This window comes from Chironomus tepperi, unplaced genomic scaffold, assembly GCF_022539635.2.
Source record: "Chironomus tepperi strain 1889 unplaced genomic scaffold, CSIRO-AGI_Ctep_v1 contig_175, whole genome shotgun sequence".
Classification (NCBI taxonomy): domain Eukaryota; kingdom Metazoa; phylum Arthropoda; class Insecta; order Diptera; family Chironomidae; genus Chironomus; species Chironomus tepperi.
This window is the reverse complement of record NW_027226297.1, coordinates 810,330-825,386: the sequence shown is the minus strand read 5'-3', so window position 1 is coordinate 825,386 and position 15,057 is coordinate 810,330. Positions and strand designations below refer to the sequence as shown.

Sequence of the window (15,057 nt, the reverse complement as noted above, 5' to 3'; positions counted from 1 at the left end):
TAATCTAAGATTACGTAGAAAATCGATTTGCAGTTCAATTACCAAAAGTTTTGTTTTAATAAAAGCTTTAGAGAGCTTTAGTTTATAATGAGAAATTTATCAGACTTTTCAGTATTATTACAGACATTTGATGTGGGTGTATGGCATTAAAGATAACTGGCAATAACTGCTTTCAGTTATTGCAAAGCTTTTACCGTCAAAATTTTATTCAAAAGCTTTCAATGTTTTTGGTCACCCTGTTGTGACCAAAAACACTTTTAATGTCATACAGCTCACTTTTTGTACAAAATATATGTAATTCTAGATTATATGTGATGAAAGGACATTCAGGAACAGAAACCTTCTGAACCACCTTTATTAACATCCAAAGATTCACAGTGGATCAGGACAAACTGATTTAATTAATCATGTCCGAAATTTAATTTTCGGAACCTCCGTCAGCTTCAAGATTTTTGATTTCATCAAGAGAAATTGGCTTGTAGTTTGCTGCTATTAATGTAAAAATTACCATATCGACAAACATCAGACATGCAAACAGTAGAAATTCATGCGCTTGATCATCAAAAAAATTGGCACCTATTTTTTTTTTAAATAATATTAGGAAGTGCTTTAAATAAACTTAATAATTCATACCAACAACAATTGTTACAATAATATCTCCAACAGAATTTGTGAACAGCCAGAAACCTTGTAAGACACTCTTGATGCTTTCTGGAGCTTGTGTGTATGCGAACTGTTGACCAGTTACTGAGAACATAACCTAGTAGATAAAACAAAAGCAATCAGATAATTGAGGTCCAGAGCTATGCTAGGATACAAGGGAAGGTTGTGGGGCGAGTTTCAACCCCTTAACTTACTTCTCCTAAAGTCAATAACACATACTGAGGAACTAGCCAAAGCATATTCACAGAATTTGGCTCAGTAACGATTGATATGTTGGAAATCTGAAAGAATTAATTATTTCCATTAATTTAACAATTTTCTTACAAGTTGCCTTGTCGGCACCGCATAGTGTCGCTCAGAAAACTCACATACTCGCCATCTGATTGTTCATGAATAATAATAGCATAAACTCCGCCATGCTTCAACTTGACCCCAAATTGAATTGTCATGTCATCTATTGTAATATCATATATTCCAGCAGGCACTTCCTCACGATTATAAATGCTTGAATTTTGATTGTATTGTATTCCGTCCCTATCCAGTAATTTGACTTGACTTAATGATTTAAGGTTTGTTAGCACTCTAATGGCTGGTTTTCCATCTCGTGATTTGTCTGGATCATCTTCGAAGTCTTTAATGATTGTTTTAGTTCCATTTTGAGTGATCAAGAAACTGTTTGCAGTTTTAGAACTTAAATATCCAAATCCTTCAAATGCTTCACAATTTTCAGTTTGGCTAGTCAATTTATAATAAAATTCTTGGGAACTTCCATTAACTGGAACCGAAAGAGCTTCAAAATATCCATTGGATTCAACTTGGAATCTTCTGGCGCTTCCTTTAATAGTTGTTACAACATTATAGTCACAATTCATTGCATTATACATTCTGAATTGCGAGAATCCATCCTCAGGAAGTATTGGATAAGTTGCTTTAATTTTCGTCTCTATAAACATTGAGCAAAGGAAAGCAATTCCAGCAAAAACACCACCCAGAGCCATTTTTTGAAGTGGTCGTCGAATTCCAATGAGTTTTAGAAGTGGATAGAACATAAGCTCATAAAGTGGAATGAAAGTGAGGATAAGTAGTGGATTGACGACCTGCATTTGATCAGGTTTGATTGTAAACCATCCTAAATCACCATCCATACGTGTTGCTTGGAATGTCCATCTTGATCCTTGTTGATCGAAAAGAGCCCAGAAAATTGGAAGTGGAATGTAAAGGACAAGGACGTTGAGGAGAATTTTGGTTTCCATGACGAGCTTCTTCCCGAATTTTGGTTCTGCATATTCAAGCCAGTGTTCTCTTGGGTTTGTAGCTTTTTCCTTCTTCTTTGTGCTGATTGCATTCTGTGGAAGAAATGATTAGGAATCTGGGTCATTCCTTGAACGTGAGTTCGATTCCCATAAATTTACTTACACAAATGCATTTAACAATCTTCACAAACATGTTGCCTTGAGCTGGAGTTGTTCTATATTTCGCCGAAAGAAATAGAATAATTGAAAATGTCATCAAAACAGCTGGCAATCCAAAGCCCAACGGAAAACAATCATCATTGTCCATACACTTTATGTCTCTTAAAATTGGAGTAAAGAATGTTGATAGCAAGGAACCGGCATTGATAGAGAAGTAGAACAATGAGAAGAAGGATGCGAGATGTTTGGCTTGTTCTGGCATTTTGAATTGCTCACCACCAAAAGCAGCAACACATGGCTTAATACCACCACTGCCTATTGCGATCAATACTAATCCGACGAACGTCAATGCCCTAAAATTATAAATTTTATTACAAATTGGAAGGTTTGAAATTTTAATCATACTTAGGTGACAAGTGACTAGGTTCCATTGATCCAAGAGTAAGAATAGAGCTTCCTGTTAAATATACTAATGATAACCATACAATTGTGTTGAATTTACCCCACCTTGAAAGAAATAATATGGTTGACTATTTTGGACTATACATAAAAATCAGAACCAGAGTGTGGCTGTCTCAAAAATGACAATCTAATGTCGAAAAACTTGAATTTGAGACGGTTACACTCTAATCAGGACTTCCGCAGATTATAATTGCATAATCTTTGTTAAGAGATTAGAAGCTTAAAATCTACATGACACGATCGGGACATATAGAAATGTTGCAATCGAGGTGATGAGGTATCAATAAAGATAGAACCAAGTCGCAGTTACTTCCTAAAAGTCACCAAATTTCCCAGTACCACAATGCAACTAATCGCATTTTTTGCCACAGAATTTAGTCGAAATTAGGTCAATCACTGTGCTGACAAGGCAACTTCATATTTTACCGGTAATGCGGTCTCTTAGTGGTGCCCTAGTGAAAATGTTGTGCTGTTCGGGTTTGTCACTTGTTTCCAAGTATACTGTCGCCTCGTCGACATGATGGCAACCTTTTAATATGTTCCGATCGGAAAATCTTGATCAATATCAATTTCTTACCAACTATCAGCAAGAAGAGCACCAAAAATGCAGAACAAATATACAATTGTGGAAAACGAATGAAATATGATAGTCGCATCATCATCGGAGTAGTCTAATTTTTGTGTTAAGTAAATCACCAAAATTGCTATTAAGAAAAAAACATTAGTGATTAATTCATTTTAAAGCTCAAATATTTGCAATACTTCTCATTCCATAGTAGTTGAATCGCTCACAAAACTCATTGCTGAGGATCAAAAACACTGAATATGGATAATTTGGCTTTGGAATAAGTTGTCCTGTCTCTTCATCGCTATTGTTATGTTCTGGAAATTCATTTAATGGGTTTTTGTTCCGAAATTAATAAATAGGTTCAGTTCTTGTGATTTACAGTTTTAATATTATGGCTTATTCCTATAGCAGTGTTGTCTAGACCAGAGCTTGACGTCGACTCGGATTTTGTATGAATAAGTCGACTCACTTAGAATCGGAAATTGACAAACGGTAGCCAGCGATAGAGGTTGTTATATGCGGCATCTGAGGGACGTCATGAAACACAACTGATCTGTACGGCCAGCGAAATAAGTAATTTAGTCGACTTCGAGCTCTGATCTAAACTGTGACGCCGAAATACTATGAACCGTATGTCGTATGTGGTTACGGCAAAGCTTACCACCAAGGTGAGCTGTGGAGCAAAACAGTTTGGACAACACTGACCTGTTGATAATAATTTTAGTACCTTAACTTACCATAATCTTCCCTATTCATTTTAATGCAAGCTATATCAAATATACTGATGCTTTAAGTACGAGAGATGCTGTACGTCTGAAAATTTGGTCAGATATATCCATGAATCAAAATAAAATGCATCATTTAGATGACTGATTTCCTGAACAGCAAACAACGTTCTCTAGCGCATGATAAGACGCATCTATGCTTTCTCGAAATCCCGGTCCCGATAAATTTTCTGGATCGGAATCGGGATTGAAATTTTCGTAGATCCTAGGGATATCGGAGCATCCCGTTCCCAATAAGTAAGCATAGACGCAACATGTGCCAGCAATAGAGACGGATTGAATTTAATAGATTACATAGGCTCCATATCGGAGCATGGTTCCAGTAAGCACTCGCCGCATTGTGCTACTCGGGTTAATATCATTTAGTGAATAATAATGTAAAGGAATTATCAGATAACTAAAACATTTATCAATGCTTTAATGAAACACAATTGGAATTACAGTCTGTAATATTATTTATTTTGCTTAAATTCCAAATTATTTGTACTTTTTCCATCCTTTAAAGCTTTGTCTTCCTCCTCAGCCTTCTTAATCTCATCAAGCGGAATTCCCTTATAACGATAACCAAGCCATGCGAATATAATCATGTCCACAAACATTAGACATGCAAAGAGAAGGAACTCGTATGTTTGTGAATCAAAGAACTTTGCACCTGTAATAAATATCCAATTAATTGAAGATTTTTGTATATTCCAAGAATAATCATGTCTATACCAACAACAATTGTAACAATAATATTTCCAACGGCAACTGTTAACTGCCAACAACCTTGAATAACACTTTTCATGCTATCTGGAGCTTGCGTGTATGAAAATTGTAGACCAGTTACTGAGAACATCACCTAGTGGATGTATTATTAAGAATCTTGATTATACAACGATTATATTCCGAGAGACACAAACGAAGAAGGCTTTGACATGGAGCCATGGGGGTAAAAGTCAGTCTTATGGATCCGACATGAAAGCAGCTTCCAATTGATATCAATAAAAGAGGTTAGCGGAACCTTTAGATGCTCCTTTGCGAAGCCATCTTCATTCATGTCGCTCGGGTTTACTTACTTCTCCTAAAGTCATTATGACATACTGAGGAATAAGCCAAAGCATATTCACAGAATTTGGTTCTGTTACTGTCAAAATATTTATAGCCTGAAAATTAATTGAAAATTGATATTGAAAATTTTCATCATCCCGAACAGACAAGGAGTATGCTCATGAGGACGCACACAAAGTTGAGCTTGGTCATTGCACTTGACCATGCAATTGACATTGAGTATGCTCTTTGTCTGTAAGTGCATCAAATAGCAATAATAAGTATCTTACATAATCAGCACTGCCTAAATCATTTTCATGAATCATTACAGCATAGACTCCTCCATGTTTCAACTTAATCCCAGATTTAACTGTCTTGCTATCAATTGATATATCATAAAGTCCGTCTGGTACATCCAATCGATCAGAGAAGCTTGATTCATGGCTATAGTGTACCCCGTCCTTGTTATGAAACTCAATTTGACTAGATGGATTGATGTTGGCCAACACTCTGATGACTGGCTTTCCCTGTCGTGACTTGTCTGGATTGTCTTCAAATTCATGAACAGAAAGTTCACTTCCAGTGCCTGTTATAAAGAAACTATCAGCAGTTCCAGATTTTAATAATCCAGTTCCTAGAAGCATGCCACAATTCACAGTTTGGCTAGTCAATGTAAAATTGAAATCTTGAGAATTTCCGTTTACTGGAACCCAAAGATTATGAAAGAATGCATTCGGACCAAGAGTGAATTCCTTTGCAGATTCCAGACTTGTTGTTACATTATATTGGCAGTTCTTTGCATTATACATTCTGAATTGTGAATAACCAGCTTTTGGAAGTACTGGATATGTTGGTTCAATTGTGATTTCTACAAGCATTGAGCATATAAAAGCAATTCCAGCAAAAACACCACCCAGAGCCATTTTTTGAAGTGGTCGTCGAATTCCGATAAGTTTTAGAAGTGGATAGAACATCAGCTCATAAAGTGGAATGAACGTTAGGATAAGCAGTGGATTAACGACTTGCATTTGATCAGGTTTAATTGTGAACCATCCTAAATCACCGTCCATACGTGTTGCTTGGAATGTCCATCTTGATCCTTGTTGATCGAAAAGTGCCCAGAAAATTGGAAGTGGAATGTAAAGGACAAGGACGTTGAGGAGAATTTTGGTTTCCATGACGAGCTTCTTTCCGAATTTTGGTTCAGCATATTCCAGCCAGTGATTTCTTGGATTTGTAGCTTTTTCTTTCTTTGATGTACTTACTGCATTCTAAATGCGATGGAGAAAGTTGAGGATGAAATCTATTTGAGTTGTAGTCAAAGTTCCTTACCCCAATGCATTTAAGAATCTTAACAAACATATTCCCTTGTATTGGTAAGATTCGGTACATAAACTTTCCTGATATGAAGATAACAATGGATACAGCCATCAATATAGCCGGTAATCCAAATCCAAATGGAAAGCAATCATCCATTCCCATGCATTTTACATCCTCTCTCAAAATTGGAGTGACTAGTGTTGAGATGAATGATCCAAAATTGATTGAGAAGTAGAAAAGTGAGAAAAACACTGCAAGTTGCTTGGCTTGTTCTGGCATTTTGAATTGTTCTCCGCCAAATGCAGCAACACATGGTTTGATACCTCCACTACCGATGGCTATCAGTGCTAAGCCAACAAATGTCAGAGTTCTTGAAGAAATAGAAATTAATTAAATTTTTTTTCTGTGGATGCAGCTTTTACTTACTTAGCCGGCATATTCCATGGCTCAACAGCACCAAGTGTGAGTACCGAACTTCCTGCTACATAGACTATCGACAGCCAAACAATTGTGTTGAATTTTCCCCACCTTAAGAAGAAAAATTGATAGTTTTAAGCTCAATAAGCTCAAAAGAGCATGCTCATGATTATGGCATCACAAAATTGAACATCCTCGATTAAATAGCTTGAGTTAAGTCATGAACAAGCTCAAACAGGTGATTACGCTCATTATCTGTTAAGGAACAGCAATCAAAACATATTTACTCACCAGCTATCAGCAATTATAGCACCAAAAACACAAAAGAAATATACAAGTGTTGTAAATGAATGATACAATATTGTAGCAATATCATCGGAATATAGCAGTTTTTGGGTTAAGTAGATTGCTAAGATTGCTGATAAAGAATTGAAAAAGCTGTTAAAAACTTAATGTGTCATATGATTAAAATCATTATCGTACTTCTCATTCCATAATAATTGAATCGCTCACAAAACTCATTGCTGACGATGAAGAATACAGAGAATGGATATCTTGGCTTCTTGATAATCCCTTCGGCTTCATCATGTCCATCACTCTTTGTTGTTGAATCTATGAAGAAGAATTAAAATCTAGTGATTTAGTACGTAGAATTGATATGATTCTAATGTGGAGGTCTTTTTGGACTTCCATATTCCCAAAGTCCTGCCAACTTTGACTTGGAGTAGGTGGAATCATTGATCTGACAGAAAAAGTAATTACGAAAAACAGATCCCGAGTGGGACTCGAACCCACATTCTACGAATTTCGGTCATATGCTCCTACCACTGAGCTATCGGAAGTTCCTCTGCTATTTGGCAACGTGCATTATATAAATTATACATTTTCCGTATCCCCTTTACACTTGCAGTAAGCAAACTCTTAAGAGCAAAGTAGTCTTTGAGCACGCTTGCGAATATGCTGAACTAGTATTTTCAAATAATACAAGCTCTTAAAAGCATGCTTTTTGCCTTTTAGCACTACTGCACTCCGAATGATATACAGTTGATAGACCATTACACGAATCCAATTCCAATAGGCTTAAATAGAACTAATTTTAAGCCATAAACATCAACGAAGATAACAGAAATTTATATTTAAAAGCTTAGAACTGGATAAAATCAAGCAATAATGGAATTTAAAATTAAATCAGTGAAATAATATTATCAGTCGTAGAAAAATTATTTTATTATACATTATTAAATGTACAATACAATGTTATCTTATCACTAAACAAATTAATTGTACTTAACAAAAATTATTGGATTTCGAACAAACATATGACGGCTAGCTTTCTTTCGTCTGAATCATTTAATCAAGATTAATAAGTTTAGTGAAAACCGGTAGCAACTTGATTTATTTTATAACTGCTTCTTATGTGTTGCTGAGAAAGGCTTAATAATGGAGTAAGCCGCTTCAAGCCGCTTTAAGGTTTCGGCAAATCTGTTTTATTAACACTAAATGGAAATTACTATTGTTTTGAAAGGATGCCAAACATGACTTCGTATGTCACACGAAAGCGACTCCCATTTACCGAGTGAAACAGTCTGCAATTAGTCGACACAATGTCTAGTAATAAACATGATGTATCATGGCAAGTTCCACAATTTTTAAATTTTTAACTAGTTAATGGAAGTGGTTCTGATCCCACTATAAATTGTAGGTCGAGTACAGAGATGTGGTGCACATTCACTAGTTAAATAATTATATTCCTCGAACCGCCCTCGCATGGCTCTGGATCTCAATGATTTGAATAGACAAAGGTTTTTTATGAACGAGCCTGTTCACTCGGCTTGGGTGTTAACAAAAAAGCTTTAGCTGAGCCTTCAGCATTTAGCATTGTAGCTTGGGGCACTGGACCCTCTTGCTTGAATTTCTCTGAATTTATTTTGCTTATCACAACTGCAATTTTTGTTTATTTATATCCAATCTGTTTTTATGTCCAATAATGTTCAGTTTTTTCAACGCAATTTTCTAAGAAGTGGAAAGCTTCTTATCGAGTATTATTCAATAACTTAATGTGCTGTGTGCTACGATTTTGGATTTCATAGTTTCACTCTCTAAACTAGCTATATTTGCTAGCTATATTTGGTAGTTATAAACTTCATTTAAAATAATTCATCCCTTTATCCGAATTAAAATCAAATTTTTATGATTCAATTATAATTTTCACTTTACCATTCTGAACAATAGTCATTATTATATCAATTCAATTTTACTAGTCTGATTATTACGACCGATAAAATCACACTGAATGGCTCATCAAAAGCTGCTAATCTTATTGATTCTCGTGATGAACGAATGAGTACTTTCTATTTTTTGCATTTTTTTGTTATCTTATCTGTTAATAGAGAGAATGTATACAACAATTAGACTATTGACAGTTGTTTTAACCAGGTAACTTGAATCAGTAATACATACCACAAATGAGGTTTTAGTTTGTGCTGTAAAACTAATTATATATCTCATTTATTAGCTTTAGTTTGTTGTGAATGTGGAACTATGTGTATTTGATGAATAATATCTGTTTTACGTGTTGAATGGAAGCATCAAAAATTACGATAATAATTGTTCTACTACTTATTTGACAATACCTAGTAACAGAGTCAGGTTTATAACTATGATTAGTTTTTATAGACTAGTCTGATTAAATGAGTCTAGACCGGATGACACTAATCTGTTAAACGAACAGAAATGCGGGTTCAAGTTCCAAGAGCGTGTCGATCCCAAAACCCTAATTTTGCTGAATACGACCCAGCGAAGTCGGCATGACTTTGGACTTGGACTGCTAGGAATCGGTTTAAATTCGTGTTGACTATGAGCTGGTGCTGGTCAGTTATAACCGTCAACATGTCAGATTCACGTCAGATTTAAACCAAATCCGACACCGTGTCAAATTCACACGGGTTTGGTACCTGACTCTGGATTGATTAATCCTCTTAGGCTGTTCCGGCAGCAAATATATGCTGTAAATAATAAATCCTGTAAATCAAAGCTTAAAAATATTGGAACAAAGCCTCAAACTTTTAGAAAATTAAAAAATTCAACCAATTTTTTTATTAATTATTTTCTCTGAATTCTAATGGATCGCTGCTCTTTCCATCCTTTAAAGCTTTCTCCTCTTCCTCAGCCTTTTTAATCTCGTCAAGTGGAATTGGCTTGTAACGAATACCAAGCCATGCAAATACAATCATGTCTACGAACATAAGACATGCAAAGAGAAGGAACTCGTATGTTTGTGAGCTGAAGAATTGAGCACCTGTGGATATAATTGGATTAAATTGTAATGTCATGTATTTAGGCACAACCATTTTGATACTTACCGACAATAATTGTAACGATTAAGTTTCCAACAGCAACTGTCAACAACCAACAACCTTGAATAACACTCTTCATACTCTCTGGGGCTTGTGTGTATGAGAATTGAAGACCGGTAACGGAGTACATAACCTAAAATTAAATTATGTCAATTACTCCTGTTCCTATAACTGAAATATGTGGAATTGGCAGTATCAAAATATGAAATAATCTGCTTACCTCTCCAAGTGTCATGATTACGTATTGGGGTACAAGCCACAACATGTTAACAGAGTTAGCATCTGTAATAGCTACAACTGTTGCTTCCTGAAATTAAATAAGGCTTTATACTTGCTGCTCTTTATAGAAATGACCAATACATACATAGCTGTTTGCGGCTTTTTCATGTGCCAAAACAACAAAAACACCACCTGTCTTCATTGCATGTCCAGTAGATACAACATTGCCTCCAATTAAGATATCATAATCAGTTGATTGAATATCAGTTTGATTAATGTTATGTCTAGTATCCTCATATTCAATACCGTCCTTATTACGTAATTGAACTTTGACAGTTTCGCCAACATTGGCAAGGACTCTGACAATTGGTTTTCCTTGACGTGATTTGTCTGGATCATCTTCAAATGTTGTGATTGAAGGTGTTGGTCCAAGACCAGTAACTAAGAAACTGTTTGCTTTACCAGTTTCTAATTTACCATGACCAATATATGGATCACATCCTTGTGTTGATGTTGTCAATACAAAATCAAATTCTTGTGATTCTCCTTTGATTGGAACCCATAAATCGTGAATGTATGAATTTGATGAAAGATTGAAGTTCTTATTTTCAATATCAAGATTGACTGAAAGATGATAATCGCAAGGTCTTGCATTGTACATTCTGAATTGTGACCATCCTTCTTTTGGAAGAATTGGATATGTTGGTTCAATTGCAATTTCAACAACCATTGAGCAAATGAATGCAACTCCAGCAAAAATTCCACCAAGTGTGATTTTTTGAAGTGGTCGTCGAATTCCAATCATCGATAGAAGTGGATAGAATATCAGCTCATAAAGTGGAATGAATGTGAGGATAAGCAATGGGTTGATGACCTGCATTTGATCAGGCTTGATTGTGAACCATCCTAAATCACCGTCCATACGTGTTGCTTGGAATGTCCATCTTGATCCTTGTTGATCGAAAAGAGCCCAGAAAATTGGAAGTGGAATGTAAAGGACAAGGACGTTAAGGAGAATTTTAGTTTCCATGACGAGTTTCTTCCCGAATTTTGGTTCAGCATATTCAAGCCAGTGCTCTCTTGGGTTTGTAGCCTTTTCCTTCTTCTTTGTGCTGATTGCTTCCTGTAAGATTAATGAATTTTATTCAAACTTATTGACATTAAAAAGCTCTTGACTTACGCTGATACATTTGAAGACCTTAACCAACATATTTCCTTGAATTGGCAAGATTCTGTACATAAATTTACCGAAAACGAAGATGACAATGGAAACAGCCATCAATATAGCTGGTAAACCAAAACCGAATGGGAAGCAATCTTGTTGTCCCATACAGTGGACATCCTCTCTTAAAATTGGAGTTACCAATGTTGAAATGAATGAACCAAGATTGATTGAGAAGTAGAACATAGAGAAGAAAAGTGCAAGTTGTTTGGCTTGTTGTGGCATTTTGAATTGTTCACCACCAAAAGCAGCAACACAAGGTTTGATACCTCCACTACCGATGGCAATCAATGCTAAACCGATAAATGTGAATGTTCTGGAAAAGAAATTTTGTTAACATTAAATAAGTTTAATTGTCTTTTGTTTAATTTGCTTACTTAGCCGGCATATTCCATTGTTCAACTGATCCAAGAGTAAGAACTGTACTTCCAGAAACGTAGACGAGTGAGAGCCATAAAATTGTGTTGAATTTTCCCCACCTATAAATAAAAATATTACATTATGTATGTATGTAAAGGTTGAAGAGCTTTATTTTGGTCAATAGATTAGTAATGAGCAGAAGGCATTGTCATAGCAGGAGGCACTGTCAAAGCAGGAAACACTGTCATTATTAATCTATTGCACCATAAACTTTATAGTGGGACTCAAACCACTTGCAACCTTTGCATATTGCAAGGACACGAGCACGTCATAAGAACTGGCGTATCCTGCAATGGACATAGTGGAGACACTTTATGTGCTAGAGATTACAAACTTCCACTCAACATTCGAGTAGAGTTTCTTAACTTAAATGGTGAAGTGGAAATAGACCGACGAAAATTAGACATGACCTGGGATTAAATCCAGGATTTTCGAAATGTAAGGTCAACGCTCTACCATTTCGGTCTGATTCAATTTCACCGCTTATATTTTCAGTCTATTTATGTCTAGTAAGTCTTGTCAAACTCATACTTGTTGACTCATATATGTCAATCAAACTTACCAACTGTCAGCAATAATAGCACCAAAAATACAGATGAAGTAAACAAGTGTTGTGAATGAATGATATAAAATAGTTGCAACATCATCGGAGAACAGAAGCTTTCGTGTCAAGTATAGAGCGAGAATTGCTAGAATATTGAATATTTGTTAATAATAGTTAATATTGTTGCAATGTCATGAGCATTGTGGGAGTCCTTGTCATATCGATAGCACTATATATAATGATTGAGAGATCGGTCTCTGGTGGGAATCGAACTCATGTTACTCACAAAAGAGTGAAACAGATTTGTAGTCTGTTGCTTAATCACTCGACCATTGAGACCTTACTCTCGCACTGGCAGATTCGCTCATATATGACTCGATATCCAAGATTCCACTTTGCTCAGACATTCGGAACTCTTTTCATACTTCTCATTCCATAATAATTGAATCTCTCGCAAAATTCATTACTAATGATGAAGAATACTGAGTATGGATATTTAAGCTTCTTCTCAACTCCTTCAATTTCGTTATTTCCTTCGGCGACAACATCTAAAGAAATAGAAAAAAAAATTTCCCAAAAAATTAATCAATCATTTGGACATCTTATCTTAATAATAATTGTGACTTGAAACGCTGTCTCAATAATTTATAGAAATATTCAATGATAACGCTTAACTCTCAATTGTTTGGCTTACGAAGTTTCTTAACAATGTACTTGAACAAAATAGATATTCTTTGGTATAATTGTACTAGGAAAATATTATTACCCAGACCAATTGAACCTGTAAATAACTCTATTTTTTTTTATCTTATCGGCTATTGAATTCGGATAAATATAAGCGACTTATATTAACTCGTTTGTTTGACTTTGGCTCTTAATCATCCATTTATAATAAATCACTATACTATGAAGGGTTATATTGATAAGTTATGAAATAAAAATGAATGACTTAAGCCTCGAGATTAAGGTGACTTTGAAAATCTGACGGATTGTTGAAGTTTTTCAAATGAAAATTTATTGAATTTAGAAATATTAGAAATAAGGATTCTCATGTATACATGTTTTAAAATAAATTTTTAAATTGCCAGATCTAAGTAAATTTTCTGATTTCTGGAATTTTCAAGGAATTTTTTGGAATCGATATTGAACTTAATTAAAATCTGTAAAAATTTCAAAATCTAATTTTAGGCTTTTCCTAAAATTTCCTAAAATTTCATTTTTAATCATTTTCAAGAATTATATTGGATTGAAACCGACATTCTTATAATTGTTGAGACTATAAAACACAAGACTTTAATTGTTCAATGAAAAGGACCTTTGTGCTGCGGCGTGAAAAATCTCAAGTGTGCTTCATAAATTTTGAGACGTCGTCTAAGTTTAGAGATTAAAAAAATCTAATAAAAGCACGCTTAAGCGTGGATGACTTTAAAAAAAGTCTATAATTAGAGCTATTTTGATAGGCACAAAGGCAAATCACAATTTAAGCTCTAGTTTTCCAATTTTGAGATTTTTAAACAATGTTAATTCGTCAAAAGTTTTGTAAATTTCATCTGCCTAACAAGACAACTGTCTATAGTTAGAGCCCACGACAAGGCTCAGACATTCATCTAAAACACGTATGAAAATTGTACAATGTTTTAATTTTCAAATAAATTTTTGAGCATTAATTTAGAGTTTGAAATTTAAAGGCATTGTAAACCAAAACGATTTTTTCATAGTGTGTAGTAACTATGGACAGAGTTATTTAAACTAAATTTGAAGATAACTATTTAGTTTCCCTAAAATTGTAGTAGGAAAAAGCAGAGTTGGCAGGACTTTGGGATTCCGGGTTGAGACTACAGAGTCTGAATGAAGTGCACATTGGAGTCCTGCCAACTCTGGTAAAAGTCTCAAAAATCAGAACAATCTTTAAAAAATCCACTGAAGTCATTAATTTTTAACTATAAATCAAGCTGGATGAAAATTTTTGAATTAAATCAGAGCTCGAAGTCGATTCAAATTTAATATGGAGTCGAGTTGACTTTTTTTTTTGAATCGACTTTTTCATACAAAATCCAAGTCGGATCTGAGCTCTGGATATAATAAACACTGTTTATAGCACATTCAAGAGTATTTTGCATATGTAACTTGTACAATCGATTTGGAATGATTTCTTCAAATATTTTAACAGTCATGTGATCATGACAAATCCGTTTAATCCAACAATTTGGTCCTTATTTTGCTTCACACAGAAATTCACGATAAAAGCTTAGAGACGTTTCTCAAATTACATCTTATTTCTCGTCACATGTTTGATTTTTTTTTTCTAAGTCCCAAAAATTTTCTTTTCAACTTCTTTTAATACCTTTTCCATTTGTATCATCAGCCATGATTAAACACGGTTAAGGCTTGAGCTTTTAAGTCCGATTAGTATAAACGCCCAAACCACACTAAATTGTTCATCAAATTTCGTGGGTACACATTGATTCTCTCAGGATAACTTTTTTCGTGAGTTTATTTTTTTTTTTTGCGTTTTTGTTATCTTATCACTCAAGCATGTGAATTCATACTTAACAATCGACAGTTGAAATAAATGCTTGATATCATTCAAGTAGTGTAATAAAATTGTAAAGTGGGTGATTCGAATTCTATTTTTTTTTT

At 34.7% G+C, this 15,057-nt stretch overlaps 3 protein-coding genes and 1 long non-coding RNA gene across 4 annotated transcripts; all 4 read right to left on the bottom strand.

The window, feature by feature from the left end:
• Positions 1 to 403: 403 nt before the first annotated feature.
• Positions 404 to 2,478, bottom strand: LOC139089140 (peptide transporter family 1-like). The gene is made up of 5 exons (XM_070638578.1): positions 2,080 to 2,478; positions 1,032 to 2,009; positions 858 to 944; positions 634 to 760; positions 404 to 576 (listed from the first exon to the last, which is right to left on the bottom strand). Exons 1-5 carry the CDS (start codon positions 2,476 to 2,478, stop codon positions 419 to 421), a joined length of 1,749 nt encoding a protein of 582 aa, XP_070494679.1. The 3' UTR covers positions 404 to 418.
• Positions 2,479 to 2,499: 21 nt separating this feature from the next.
• On the bottom strand, positions 2,500 to 3,417 carry LOC139089123 (uncharacterized). Its single transcript, XR_011544276.1, has 3 exons — positions 3,300 to 3,417; positions 3,115 to 3,241; positions 2,500 to 2,582 (listed from the first exon to the last, which is right to left on the bottom strand). It is a non-coding gene; the product is annotated as an uncharacterized lncRNA (long non-coding RNA).
• A 925-nt stretch (positions 3,418 to 4,342) lies between these two features.
• LOC139089138 (peptide transporter family 1-like) lies at positions 4,343 to 9,190 on the bottom strand. The gene is made up of 10 exons (XM_070638577.1): positions 9,117 to 9,190; positions 8,874 to 9,036; positions 7,140 to 7,268; positions 6,948 to 7,074; positions 6,666 to 6,767; positions 6,252 to 6,609; positions 5,210 to 6,190; positions 4,949 to 5,035; positions 4,605 to 4,731; positions 4,343 to 4,542 (listed from the first exon to the last, which is right to left on the bottom strand). Exons 2-10 carry the CDS (start codon positions 8,890 to 8,892, stop codon positions 4,343 to 4,345), a joined length of 2,130 nt encoding a protein of 709 aa, XP_070494678.1. The 5' UTR covers positions 8,893 to 9,036; positions 9,117 to 9,190.
• A 529-nt stretch (positions 9,191 to 9,719) lies between these two features.
• Positions 9,720 to 14,915, bottom strand: LOC139089097 (peptide transporter family 1-like). The gene is made up of 9 exons (XM_070638531.1): positions 14,762 to 14,915; positions 12,843 to 12,965; positions 12,436 to 12,562; positions 11,831 to 11,932; positions 11,412 to 11,769; positions 10,377 to 11,354; positions 10,233 to 10,319; positions 10,019 to 10,145; positions 9,720 to 9,954 (listed from the first exon to the last, which is right to left on the bottom strand). Exons 1-9 carry the CDS (start codon positions 14,784 to 14,786, stop codon positions 9,755 to 9,757), a joined length of 2,127 nt encoding a protein of 708 aa, XP_070494632.1. The 5' UTR covers positions 14,787 to 14,915; the 3' UTR covers positions 9,720 to 9,754.
• Between the last annotated feature and the right edge of the window lie 142 nt (positions 14,916 to 15,057).

What these genes read in the sequence shown, in the direction of transcription:
- LOC139089140 (XM_070638578.1), bottom strand. Translation starts at nt 2,478, where the DNA reads ATGATTAAAATTTCAAACCTTCCAATTTGTAATAAAATTTATAATTTT. An exon ending in AGATTGTTAAATGCATTTGT is followed by an intron (nt 2,010 to 2,079) that starts GTAAGTAAATTT and finishes TTTCTTCCACAG; the next exon opens with AATGCAATCAGCACAAAGAA. An exon ending in TATTGTAACAATTGTTGTTG is followed by an intron (nt 577 to 633) that starts GTATGAATTATT and finishes AAAAAAAAATAG; the next exon opens with GTGCCAATTTTTTTGATGAT.
- LOC139089097 (XM_070638531.1), bottom strand. Translation starts at nt 14,786, where the DNA reads ATGGCTGATGATACAAATGGAAAAG. An exon ending in TGATGATACAAATGGAAAAG is followed by an intron (nt 12,966 to 14,761) that starts GTATTAAAAGAA and finishes CTATTTCTTTAG; the next exon opens with ATGTTGTCGCCGAAGGAAAT. An exon ending in TAATCATGACACTTGGAGAG is followed by an intron (nt 10,146 to 10,232) that starts GTAAGCAGATTA and finishes ATTTAATTTTAG; the next exon opens with GTTATGTACTCCGTTACCGG.
- LOC139089138 (XM_070638577.1), bottom strand. An exon ending in CCATGGAATATGCCGGCTAA is followed by an intron (nt 6,610 to 6,665) that starts GTAAGTAAAAGC and finishes TATTTCTTCAAG; the next exon opens with AACTCTGACATTTGTTGGCT. An exon ending in AGATTCTTAAATGCATTGGG is followed by an intron (nt 6,191 to 6,251) that starts GTAAGGAACTTT and finishes CATCGCATTTAG; the next exon opens with AATGCAGTAAGTACATCAAA.